The following is a 14,363-nucleotide window of genomic DNA, read 5'->3' on the forward strand; positions in this document are numbered from 1 at the left end:
CCAGTTCAGTCTAGCACCACACATTGCATCTATTTTTTTTAGTGCAATCCTATTTCCCTACTCTCTGCCTTGTCTCCAAGTTGCTTACTTGTTGAAGAGTTGTTTCCTTGGACAAAAACACATCATTTTGAAAATACAGAATTAAATTTAAATGAAATGAAAATACCTTAAAAATCTTACTTACCAAAAGAGAATAGGGACAGTTGTTATGTTCAAAAGGTTTAGAAAAGAAATCGGTATTGTGGTCCAGTCTCTGGTGTCCTCCATATTCCGCTGCATCTGAATCTAGCACAATTTTGTACGTACAACTCTTAAGGAACCACAACGGTTTAGGAGTTGAATGAGACATTATAAAACATTTCTGAGACAGGACTTAAAAGCGAGTATTTTGAAAACTGTTTAATGATGATTTGTGCTATGTTCTCATTTCTTCTCTAAGATTTCTGAGTTTGAGTTTATCATGTTTGAAAGGGGCTTTATAGGCTATCTAGTCCGCACGCCCATGGGATCCTTGTTATCCTTTTATCACAGCTCGTCACATGATCATCCATACCTATTAATGAAGAATCTACTTTCCTCTTCATGTAACTAATTCCATTTGTTAGAAATTCTTCTCCATATTAAACAGAATTTTGATTTCTTGGGACTTTTTCTACCCAGAAAAGCCATAAAGAATAAGTTCAAAATACAGTAATTTTCAAATATTTAACAACAGCTATTTTGTCTCCATGTGTCCTCTGCATACATAACTAAATACTTACTAAATGTAATCCCAGAACCTTTGATCATTACTCATTTGATATGGCTTTTTACTATTTCCCTATCTCTGAATTCATTGCAGTTTGCTAGATCCTGGTTGATAAAGTGAGGAACACAGAAGAGAACTAAAGGTCCATGTGTGGCCTGAAGACCAAGTAAGCTCATTCTTTCCCCTTGGTTACAAGCAGCATGCTTCTATTAATGCACAAGATCATGCAAACATACTATCCATCATGCCACAGGTGGATTCATGTTGCAATCATGTGATCTGCTACAACTTAACAACTGATTTTTCACAATGAGCTATTATGCATGTTAGCATTATTGTATTTATAACAAAATAACAGCTATGGTTATTATGTTCAAACTTATGCTCAGAAAGTCTAGAAATGATACTTGATTAAAAATACACAAGTAAATATAAATGGGTACCTAGAAATTTAAGTTTCTTCTAGCCTAAGGAGGGAGACAGATAGGTGTCTAGGTGCTTTGTATTTTCTTTTCCTCGTATATAAATATTTAATCTCAGAAACGTTTGTACCTTTTCATTACAGCTAAAGTTATCACATTAAAAGTACATGGGAAAAAAAAAAGTACATGTGGATAACAAACTATGACCATATTTTCATGCCTAGGGGACTTCTGTGTGGGTAAGAGATGCAGATGGACGCACCACAGGAACTTTTGCTGGGAGTGGTGGCGCCATTTCAGTCAATCCAGGTCAGCCTACTCTGATGCAAATTTAGACTAATACCGTAATCAGCATGTTACTGTGTTTAAAAGAGAGGGAGAGGGAGGGGGAGAAAGACTGAGTTCAAAAGGTGACTACTGGGCACAAGCTCATTCATTCTAAAGTCACTCAATAGAGCTGCACATGATTTGAGCATATGGATTTATTTAATGGGGAAATACACACAGTGAAAATAAATCATTAGGGGCATGGTAAATAAATGAAGCATTGTGGAACGAAAGGAACTACTAAAATAAAAGTTTAGTTTTGGTTCTTCATCTTAGTTCATTAAATACTTGCACAGTCTTCAAAAAGCATTAAACAAAAACAAAAAGAGTACCATACAGTTTAGAGAATAATGACCTAGAATCCTTTCTAAAACACTTGAAATACAGTATCAATTATTAAATTATTGGTTAACAGCATAGATTATTGGTAGTTGTGACTGAAGACAGCAAGTATACCATGAAAAGCACCGATTCCCAACCTGTGGGTTGATAATCACTGGTCATTGTGTTATTAGGGTCTCACAGAATAAGTATGTTATTAAAAGGGACTGGGATGGATTCTATATGTACATTGTCTGAAGACTAAATTATGTTATTATACCCATTTGGTACTGTATTTCAAAGAATATGCACTTTTTTGATTAATGAGATATAAATTCATTTAAAAAGTCACAGAATTTGTAGTTAAGTTTTTTGATATATTTTCTCAATCAAGGATACTGAAAGAACAATTGTTATATAAGAAGCAATTTTTTTTGACATTGAAAGGGGTCATCACACTGAAAATGGTTAGAATCTACTCACTTAATCTATAATTTATAGCTATAAAGAAAAAGCTTACAAAAGCCATAAAGTTTCAAAATATCAGTTTAGACATATTTCTCTGATCTATAATTTAAAGAAAAAAATTCTGCTGTGGCCACTTTCGGAATTCCCCAGCCCTGTGTCTCTATTACCCAGGGAATACAGCCACGTCCTTTAGAAAACACATCCCTTAAACTCCAGAAATTCCAACAATTTAAAACACTAGATTAAAAGTAATGATTGTGAAAGAGCTTTATAATTGTAAATTACTACAACATAATACTCAAGTGTCAACTTAAAAAAATGCACAATGTTAGAGTTGCGAGTTAAGTTTTATTTGGGGCAAAATGAGGACTGTAGTCTGGGAGACAGCATCCCAGACAGCTCTGAGAAACTGCTCCAAAGAGGCAGGGGGGAAGGTCAGTATATATATGGTTTCGGTGACGGGGGAGTACATGCAATCAAGCACATATTTTTTACAGAAGTTTTCTGCTAGTCTCGTGCAGGTTACTGCTAGTCACAGGAGCAGATGTCACCATGAAGGATTTTAGTGCTTTTCTATATATGAGGAGATACAAGAATTGGGCTCATAAAATTGCTCCTGAAAATATCTAACTATCTGAAGGCCTGATCTGCCAGTTTTTCCCAGAGCACAGAGTGCCTCATTTCTGCTCTCCACCCTGAACTCCTTTCAGGGGGTGTTGAAAGTCAGCAGATGCAGCAGCTCATGATTTAATCCTTGTAGACATAGATGGCAAGTGCCAATGGAAAATGCCAATTCATAGTTGACACAAAAATCAGGCAACCCCGTCTTTTAGGAACACTGCTTAGCATAAACATTTTTAAAGAGGTTTTATGCGCAATTGGATTTTTGTTTTTCTCTTCTCTCACTCAGGCATTCCCTCACTCCCTCTTTCTCATGTACATGTGAGCACACACAAACAGACACACACAGATACACACATGCACATGACGTGGGACCCACACAGCACCAATATCCCTACAAAGCCCTGTCTTCCACTAAAGAACATCCCTCTGAAAATATAACTCAGAGCCAATTTACACTTAAACTACCTTCTTCATGTGGTTTCCAGTTCCACAGTGGATAAAACAGATTTAGCAGGACATCTCAACACCTTCACATCTCTTTAATTCATAGCTACCTCCCTACACCTAGCAGACTGCCTTCTCCTAATAGCTTCTCAATACATCTTTGAAACTGATATTCAGGATGACAATTCTGATTCACCAAGAAAGGCCAAATTACATGTCTTATTTTTTATATTCGAGGAAAGTAGGAGAAATTATTTTCCCATTCACTTAATAAATACACACAATGTAGGAGGCACTGTACAAGATATAAAAAAAAAATGACTAAGATGTGGTTTTAGTTCACATGCAACTCATAGCCTATTAAGGGGAGATTAGAAATGAATATGAATGTCTATAAATAAAACAGAAAGCAATATGCAATGAGAGGTAGAGCCAAGGAGGGAAGGTAGGATTGACAGTCTATAAACAAAAACTTTTGAAGGCTAGGCTAGTCTGTTAAGATTTATTTTGTAATTAAGTATGAGAACATTGAAGGTTTGTGAGAAAGGTTATGACAATCAAAAAAATTAACCTGGGGCTTCCCTGGTGGCGCAGTGGTTGAGAGTCCGCCTGCCGATGCAGGGGACATGGGTTCGTGCCCCGGTCCGGGAAGATCCCACATGCCGCGGAGCGGCTAGGTCCGTGAGCCATGGCCGCTAAGTCTGTGCGTCCGGAGCCTGTGCTCCGCAACGGTAGAGGCCACAACAGTGAGAGGCCCGTGTACCGCAAAAAAAAAAAAAAAAAAAAAAAAAATTAACCTGAAGGTTGAGGGTAGAATAGGACGAACAAAGGAAAGACTAAGTCAGAGAAACCAGCCAGGGACCTAACAATGGTTCACGGATAGTAGTATGGCTAAACTTGGATAATGCAAATGGAGAGACATACATAAACCAATGAGATTTTGGATGTGCAACTAATGGTACTCAAATGTAACAAAACTGATGCCCAATTTGGGGAAACACTTGGAAGGGGAGAATAGTTGTGCCCAAAGACACACAATAAGTTTAGTGGCAGAGCTGGGATGTAGACACAAGTCAAATTCAGATCTAATTACCCTACTCTCCTCAAGTGGATGCCTATTTTATGCCAAGAATCAGGCAAAGTGTTTTCGCAGGCAATTTCTTGTTTAATTCTAAATTTAGATTCTAAGCATAAAGAGGTTGGAATGAACATGACATGAAGAATAAAAACAAGGAAAACAAAGTGATATCCATCTGAGTGTTTAATTAAATTTAAAAGATTGGTGTTAAAGGACTGTAATTCTTAACATTACTTAAGGAGTCTGGATATCTGAGGTTTATTGCATTTGTTCTAGATCAATTTCTTGTTTAGTTGGTTCATTTGGTCACTTGATTGGGGAACACAAAATTATTGAACTGAAAAAATGTACCTTGCTCAATTTGGGAAAATAAGCAGGGAAAGAATGATAGAATTTTTATAGAGATTTTCTTTTAAAAAAGGAGATCAAATAGATCCCTATCCATTTGGTTATCATTTTAAAATATTATTTCTTCTTATTTTAAATTCAAGAGCTTCCTAAGTATTTGATATATCTATCAACAGGTTGAAGTAGATAAGAAGTTTTAAGCATTATTTTATCATATGTCCTTAAATTTGAACCAAGGAAGAGCCATGTTCTGAAGACCTGTACTAATAAGATTAAAGAACAGTGAAGACATGAAGACTCTTAAATTCAATGGCTCTTCAAATACTTCAAAAGCTGCTGTGTTTGCTCAGCCACTTGATAAAGTGTCTGTTCAAAGTATAAGGATTTTGATGTAAGAAGTACTATCGTTTAAATCATTCTGCACTAAACTCACTTCACTCCTGCTGAAGAAACTAAGGAAATTTATTGTAAGGTACAAACCCTGAGGTTTCAGACTGAGTGACAATAAAAGGAGTTCTCTAGTGACCAGGTGGCCATAAAGATGGCAAAGCTGGTAAGTTACCATATATCTTTAAATCTAAGACACCTTCAATTTTAAGATGAATTATTTTATACACCTCCAATAAAGAGACAAATATCACTACCATGATAATCACTGTAAGACACATCCCAATTGAAGACATGTTAAAATGTGAAAAAAATGTACACTTAGAATATATGAATTTGGTACGTTATTTTTAGATCTGATTCTTTAATCAACCCACCCATAGTATTATGATTGCAATAACTTTTGGGAGTTAAGTGACCCCAGGAGAGAGAATCTGTATCAAAGGCAGAAAACAGTAGGTACGAAATTCTAAGGAACTGTGAACAAACATCTGGCAGTATAAGAACAGGTGGTAGAAAACAAAAATAATTTCATCTTTTTAACAGTATAAAGATAACCACCCAGCACAGGACTTGCCTCAATGTTCTAACATAATGCTCCCCTTTCTATGTTTCATGAATTGAATTTTATTTATTGCCAGCCATAATTCACAAAATCCTAGGTTATGGCTGTATAGCGTCTCAAATAGATCTGTCTCTCTATTTTATAAATATAGTTAAATTATACATCATTTATTGTCCTGAACCACAGAAATGGTCATAAATGACAACCTTTAGTTGCTCTCTCTGCTCTCTTTCCAAATATAGAAGTAGCAAAAACTTGTAATGTGTTGCTGTATGTTTTATGAATGTATGTGTGTTAGAGTGAGGCAGGTGTGTGTGTGTGTGTGTGTGTGTGTGTGTGTGTGTGTGTGTGTGTATGTGTGTATCTGATTTAGGCATTTCTTTTTTTTTTTTTTAACATTCTTTATTTTAAAGTCTATTTTATCTGATATGAGTATTGCTACCCCAGCTTTCTTTTGATTTCCATTGGCATGGAATATCTTTCTCCATCCCCTTCAACTCAGTCTGTATGTGTCCCTAGGTCTGAAGTGGGTCTCTTGGAGACAGCATACATATGGGTCTTGTTTTTATATCCATTCAGTGAGCCTGTGTCTTTTGATTGGAGCATTTAATCCATTCACGTTTAAGGTAATTATCAGTATGTATGTTCCTATTACCATTTTCTTAATTGTAATGGGTTTGCTTTTGTAGGTCCTTTCCATCTCTGTGTTTCCCACTTAGAGAAGTTCCTTTAGCATTTGTGGTAGAGCTGGTTTGGTGGTGCTGAATTCTTTTAGCTTTTGCTTGTCTGTAAAGCTTTTTTTTTTTTTTTTTGCGGTACACAGGCCTCTCACTGTTGTGGCCTCTGCCATTGCGGAGCACAGGCTCCGGACGCACAGGCTCAGCAGCCATGGCTCACGGGCCCAGCCGCTCCGTGGCATGTGGGATCTTCCCAGACCAGGGCACGAACCCATGTCTCCTGCATCGGCAGGTGGACTCTCAACCACTGCGCCACAAGGGAAGCCCTGTAAAGCTTTTGATTTCTCTGTTGAACTGAATGAAATCCTTGTGGGTAGTGTAATCTTGGTTGTACGTTCTTCCCTTTCATCACTTTAAATTTGTCATGCCACTCCCTTCTAGCTTGTAGAGTTTCTGCTGAGAAATCAGCTGTTAACCTTATGGGAGTTTCCTTGTATGTTATTTGTCATTTTTCCCTTGTTGCTTTCAATTATTTTTTTTGTCTTTAATTTTTGTCAGTTTGATTACTATGTATCTCGGCATGTTTCTCCTTGGGTTTGTCCTGCCTGGGACTCTCTGCGCTTCCTGGACTTGGGTGGCTATTTCCTTTCCCATGTTAGGGAAGTTTTCGACTATGATCTCTTCAAATATTTTCTCGGGTCCTTTCTCTCTCTCTTCTCCTTCTGGGGCCCTTATAATGCGAATGTTGTTGTGTTTAATGTTGTCCCAGAGGTGTCTTAGGCTGTCTTCATTTTTTTTCATTCTTTTTTCTTTATTGTGTTCCACAGCAGTGAATTTCACCATTCTGTCTTCCAGGTCACCTATCTGGTTTTCTGCCTCAGTTATTCTGCTATTGATTCCTTCTAGTGTGTTTTTCATTTCCGTTATTGTATTGTTCATCTCTGTTTGTTTGCTCTTTAATTCTTCTAGGTGTTTGTTCTTTAATTCTTCTAGCTCTTTGTTAAACATTTCTTGCATCTTCTGGATCTTTGCCTCCATTCTTTTTCTGAGGTCCTGGATCATCTTCACTCTCATTATTCTGAATTATTTTTCTGGAAGGTTGCCTATGTCCACTTCATTTAATTGTTTTTCTGGGGTTTTATCTTGTTCCTTCATCTGATGCATAGCCCTCTGCCCTTTCATCTTGTCTATTTTTCTGTGAATGTGGTTTTTGTTCCACAGGCTGCAGGATTGTAGTTCTTCTTGCTTCTGCTCTCTGCCTTCTGGTGGATGAGGCTATCTAAGAGGCTTGTCTGATTTAGGCATTTCTATCTTTAGCTCTGTCATCTAGAATATACGATGATTTAAAAATTCACCAATGGAAATGGAAATGATATTTTCATTATTTGTTTGAAACTATTATAGGGCGATGGACATTTATGAGTATATTACTTTCAATAGACAATATCCATTTAGCTTTTTGCTCTACCTAACTTTAATTTAAAAAAAAAACTCCCCCAATATTATACTATTTCTAAAATAAAATTAAAAGAGGGTAAAATAAAAATAAATAGGAAATTTACTACTGAATGTAGTCAAAGTATATTTTAAATATAATGAAAGGCAAGTGGAAATTCCCTTTAAGGGTACAATATATTTTTTAAAATTTTTATTAGTTTACATTAAAATTTTATTGTCCTTGAAAAAAGCAACAACTTCAATGCATGAGCTACACGTGCATTCAAGTCTGTGAACACTGTTTTCATTAAAAGTTTAAATGACAACCACATGTTTTAATTAAGTGAAAAACAAAAGTATATGTCTAGTATAATTTAGAATGTGCTTGTTTCATCAGTAGGTTTCTGATTTTAGCCTAAAAAATAAACTCCAACTCCTGCAAGCTTACTTCCTTAACTATACATTCTTAGAAATTGTACAATGCAGAATAACAATAAAGTAAACTCAAAGGATGAGGGGGTCAAATATAATCTACCATGTTAATTAATGGATTGCTATGCTTTTTGAAATGCATTTTCAAGCAAATTATTAGTTCATTCTTAGGCACCAAATTGAATAATATTGAGCACTACATATTTCTCTATGCAAATAGAAATATTATTCTAAATACTTTACAGAATTCTTTGACTAACCTAATTAGGAACTTTTCTTTGTCCTAGAAGATTATATAACTTGAACTAAAAAATGTCACTGTTTCTCAGTAACTCAAGAAAGGAAAATAAGGAAAAAAATATGCCCACACTTCTAGACTAACCTCCCTCTAAAACTGTTGGTCTTTGTCTGTGACATTAAAGATTATTACCCAAAGAACTTATAAATTCAATTATTTGATGAAGCAATAGCAATTATTTAGAACTGCAAAAGAAAAAACAACCAATTTTTATACATCTTTTAAACACATACTTTGTCATCAAAATGAGTTTTGACCATGCAGATGCAACATTTTTTACAAACATATTGTGCTTGTGCTTTTGAACTCAAAATAATTTTGACATAGGCTATAAAGAAACGTCTTCACCCAAACTTACTCTAATACATCCTTTAAAAGAGTCCTATGCAATGTATATATAAATGGAAAATATAATTGGAACCTTCAAAGTTCCTGAAAAATAACGACAATTAGCGTAAGTAAGCATCACCTAAGCTATTTCATGCAGACAGACAAGAATAGGAGAAAGCATCCTAAAACAGTAAAATACAGTGGGTGCATGGCTTTGGGGTCCAACAATTGCATTCTAAACTCGATTCTGCCAATTACCAACTGTGTGTCTTCCAGCAAGTTACTGAATTTCCTGGAGGCTCAGTTTCTCACTGGTAAAATGGAGGTAATATATCAGAGGGTTGCTACAAGGATTCACAGAAGCAATGTACATCAAGTGCTTAACACAGTGCCCAGTGCTGGGAAAAATGCTCAAGTTATTAGCTGCTCTTTATATTATTATTATAGACCCTGGACCATTTAAACTGCTGTCTAAAGTGATGAAAAATGTAAAAGTAGGTTGATTTACTTTCTTACTTTTTACACCCAACTTGGCCTTTGCTTCCTTTGTGACCTTTTTTTCCATTCCTTTCTCCCATGTCTTTGTTCTCACTAGAATCTAAAAACTTTCCTGTTATTTAAACAAGCTGAACATTGAAGTTTGATTGGACAGTACATTGAACTATTTGAGGACTACACACTTTTTAAAATTTTATGAATTTTTTTTTTTTTTTTTTTTTTTTCCGATACGTGGGCCTCTCACTGTTGTGGCCTCTCCCGTTGCGGAGCACAGGCTCTGGACGCGCAGGCTCAGCGGCCATGGCTCACTGCCCCAGCCGCTCCGCGGCATGTGGGATCTTCCCGGACCGGGGCACAAACCCGTGTCCCCTGCATCGGCAGGCGGACTCTCAACCACTGCGCCACCAGGGAAGCCCTAAAATTTTATGAATTTTTAAAAATGCTTCTCATGCTTCTGAGAAAGATTGAGAAGCCTACTCTGAACATCCTAACTGAAAATTAAACACTTCCCCACACGCTCTTGCATTTGTCCTGATTTTTCAACACAGCATTATCAACTTTTATCATCCTATAAATTTAATTATTATATTTTCTCTCTTCCTTTAATTAAAATAAACCTCTATAAGGGAAATATGTCTTTCCCCATCCCCCCTCTTCCCCTCTACCTGGGACCTAGATTAGTACCTGGAATATTTATTGAGTGGATCTTCTTTTCATTATTTTCCTATGGTAGTATCCTCCTTGGGTTTTGATCTATGCATGCTCTTGCTAAACTTTAAGAAATAATTTAACACTACTTTAGTCATAAAAGAACAACCTTGATTTTCTTGCCTCATTTTATAGAGTTAATATTCCAGATCCGTACAATGTAACTTCTAACACAATCCCATTTCATTATCTATAAAGTTTTACTTGGACATTTTAAAAGATTTTTTTCCCTTCTTTCTGGAACAGTCACAACAGTTAAACAGATGCATGTCAGCTTGAAGCAATTAATTCTCAAGTGAATAACTCTGATTGGTATGAGCCCTGGAGACAGACATTTTATATAATTCTTAGTTGAAGTGGATAAATGATTACATGTTTACTAAAGTCGACATATACTCAAAGACTTGTATTTTCAACTTGACTGCTTAGCCTTCTTTATACAGATGACTGAAGTTAAGCATTGAACATCAAAATGACTGTGAAAATCATATATATATGATTTTATACATAATTTGGCAAGGCCAGGATATGCACTTAGGTATAATATTTTCTACACTCTACCACCATCTGCCAGTTAAAGTCTGCAAAGTAAATGAACATTAAAATACTTAAACATTTGAAAGCTTACTCTTTTAATGTTGGTAGTAGAAACATCCTTTTTCTTTATTTGAAGTCAAAATTTATTAGGAGTAATGTATAGTCTATATTCTTCTTTCTCTTTTAACTTTTAAGACCAAATAGAAAATCTAATACTTTAGGGCTTACTCAGTGCTTCAGAAAGGTAAATGAGAAGGGGCTGAGCTAGCTTTCCTTGAGAAACTGTCAAGTAAAGCTTACAGGAGTGTGTGTGTGTGTGTGTGTGTGTGTGTGTGTGCGCACGCACATGCATCATTACTCCCAGTCATTCCTGAGCACTTCTGGGCACACAGTCAGTAACTATCAAAACTTTACCTAGGTTGATGATTGTGAGGAAAAAGATTCAAAGTAAACATTTCTCCACAGGCACCAAAAAAATTGAGTGAGAGAGCTTTAAACACACATACACATGTGATTGTTAATATATATTTTTTCCAGGGGTATAATAAATCTAGTATAGTAGTTTGCAATTATCTTGAAAACAATCATATTGGTTTAATCTTACTAGGTAGATGTGGAAAAGAATTACACAAGAAAAGAGTAAAGCTGCTAAGTTATTTCTGAAAAGTGCATTTTTGTACAATTCAAAACAAAATGAACCAATGTTTTGGCTATGATAGTCAAATATAAAGATGATTTACGTAATTGAAATGAGCAAAAATTCTGGCACATTTTGGATCAAATTCTATGTAGACTTAATTATTTATTTTTATAGTTATTTCACAAATGTTGAGTTTTATTTAGACTATCCAAATATTATTAAAATTCCAAAGTGATGTGACTACTATGGTCATAAAAGAGTTAACCAAATCCAGTAAGACAATTCTGTATATCCCTTAGGTAAGTTGTCTGAAGCTGTCAACAAACAAAATATCACCAGGAATAAATTTCCTACATTCAAAATTATTAAGGCAAGAAAAGGAAATATATACAATTAAATGAAAGAAAGCTGATGATAGCAGGACACTTCTCTTTCACCTCTTTGTAAAAGTGTTCTTTATTCTATGGGATTTTTAGTCCCCAGACTCTTTATCCTCTAACATCCTTCAGAACCTAGCATGACACTTTCCCAATCTGCACTTGAAGCTGAAATATACTTAGATTTATATCCTGGTTTAACAAATATTTGAGCAGTCATCTTTTTCCTTAAAAAATCATTTTATCCCTTTAAAGTGAATATGTTTATTTTAAAAATACTCCAGCTAAATTGATCTGTGTTTGTGTCAGAAACTAGGACAGTGTAACACTGCAAAAAATGACATTTAGTCAGAGACACCATTAACTTCTACAAAGAGAAGCAGAGAAAACAAATAAAATTATAAGTAGTTAGTGAGACACACTTTACTTATTTTAATGGTGTTTCTACAGGGCAACAAAAGGTGAATTATCTGGTGCCCAAGTAAAAAACTATGCTGAACTTACAGGAACTAGACTTAAATCACATTTATTCACTTACTAAGAATATGATCTTGTGAAAGTTATAAATCTTTCTAATGCTTATATTTAATTTGAGGATAAAAATACTTGCCTGACCCCATCACTAAGATGATGTGAGGGCAAGATGAGTCAATATAAATAAAAGTATTCATACACTGTCAAGCGTTATGCAATTTAACTTTTGGTACCAATTTGGAAACCATCTCTAAAATACATCTGATCCAACCAATTCTATTTAATTGAATAGAACCAGGTCATGCTACAGTTCTTCTACCTTTCAAAAAGCTATGATTCCAGACTGCTCAGTATTTCCTAACAGTCATTAAACATCACAAAATTTCACTTAGTGAATAGGGGAAGACCATGGTAGAAGGGGCAATTAGGGATCATCTTCACAGAGCTACAGTTGAAGTTATGAGCATGTGTGAGTTCTTCAAGGGAAAAGAGCAAGAAAAAAGAATAAATGATTGGGTTTGGATCTGAGGGGAAAAAAGACAACACAAAGAGTGATTAGAGAAGAAAGGGAAATCAAGATAGTGGTGCAGCATGTGGAGAAAGTGGAGGTAAGGAAGAAAGGTGGGCCAATGGCACAAGAATGAGGAAAAGATATAGCAGGGAGCAGAAGACTTTATGACCATCGCAGCTAACAGGTACTGAGCTTATAGTATGTGCTGGACACTGTTGCCAAGCCTTTCTTTCACATGCCATCAATTCATTTAATTCTGACAATAATTCTACAAGTAGGTGTTTTAAAAATGAGAAAACTAGGAAACAAAGAAATTACTTTCATGAGTAAGTGGAAGAGATGGAACTTGAACTCTCAGATGGTCTTATTCCAGAGCTAATGCTCTTAACCACTATCCTAGGAAAAAGAGCAAATTTCTCAATGTTTACAAATATAAGACCCAGAAATACCTACTGCCATACAAGTTACATGAGCCTTTGTGAGATAAGAATGTTAGGGTAAGAGAACAAACTGAAGAAAGGAATGTTTCAGAATCAGAAAAGAATGCTACCACAGAGAAGCTTATTTTCCTTTTGTTTTCCTTAGGCTGAACAAAAAGGAAGAGCGTTAGAAGGGAAGGTAGTAGAGTGAAATTGACTATTTCCCTAAGTAATAAAGAGCTTATGGGGAAAAAATTACAGTAATGGTTATAATTTTACAGACAAAGAAAATAATCTTCTGTTTAAATTAATGTTCCTATCATAAATGTTAATTGTGTGCCAATAAAAGGTAATATGACTGCACTTAAGTTATATTAATTAAATAATTTTACTTAATAACATAATAAAGAATGCTTTCCTTATTCAACAGTTGGTATCATGTAACTACCGAAAGGATTAATTAGTTCCACAGATAAATTTCACAAATAAAATAGGGATTAATTAGGCATTTTGCCATCATTTAGGATAAGAGATACCACATTAATAGAATTAGAGATGGTTCTTACACATGGTTATAACTGAAACCACTGTTTCCAAGAACACATTGTTCATGGCTTTACTTTTTCCACTTTTCTCTGGAGAGACACAACTTTCTTTTGGTTGTAGCACCCATATATCCTTAAGAGCCCTTAAACATTTATAATGAACCAGTAATTAGATAATGGCTTAATTTTAAGAAATCTTCTGGAATATTCAGGTACCATTTTCAAATATAGATGAAACACTGAGCCCTCAATTTGACCCTGTGAGATTCTGTGGGAGTTAGAACAGCTTAACAGAAAATGATGAAAATAAAAATATCTTACTTATAGAAGATCCAAACAGCTTTCTCGCAGGCAGGAGATGTTCACTGAAAAAATAAAATAAAAGGGGGGGGGTGGGCTAATTTCTACAGAGATGCAGAAGGAAAAAGTAATTTAACATTCAATATATTAGAAATTTATTTTAGATACTGAATGCTCTATTTTAAAAAAGCTGGCATCAGATATAAAGGTGATATGTATAATTTATTTTTCAAAATAAAAGAGAAAAATCTGTTCTGGACTAATTAAATAAAGGACAATTTAAAAAGAAAGTTTAGATATGAAATCTTTCAGGCCAGTGTTTTCATTGTGGATTTTTCCTTCCTCTACAGTTTGCAATGCTATTCCCTAGGAAAGGAAAAAGTTTACTAAATGAGACAGTGAATGTAAAGTGCTTGCAGCATGCAAAGCATGTGTTTGTAAATAGATG

At 35.2% G+C, this 14,363-nt stretch overlaps 1 protein-coding gene across 1 annotated transcript in view; it reads right to left on the reverse strand.

Moving 5' to 3' along the window:
• The window catches only part of GBE1 (1,4-alpha-glucan branching enzyme 1), a 297,767-nt gene that overhangs the window by 16,480 nt on the left and 266,924 nt on the right, over nt 1-14,363 (reverse strand). The window contains exon 15 of the mRNA XM_082840201.1: nt 185-302. Within this exon, the coding sequence (XP_082696327.1) occupies nt 185-302 (118 nt within the window). The remainder of the gene's footprint in view (nt 1-184; nt 303-14,363) is intronic.

This window comes from Leucopleurus acutus, assembly GCF_964270905.1.
Source record: "Leucopleurus acutus genome assembly, chromosome: 5".
Classification (NCBI taxonomy): Eukaryota; Metazoa; Chordata; class Mammalia; order Artiodactyla; family Delphinidae; genus Leucopleurus; species Leucopleurus acutus.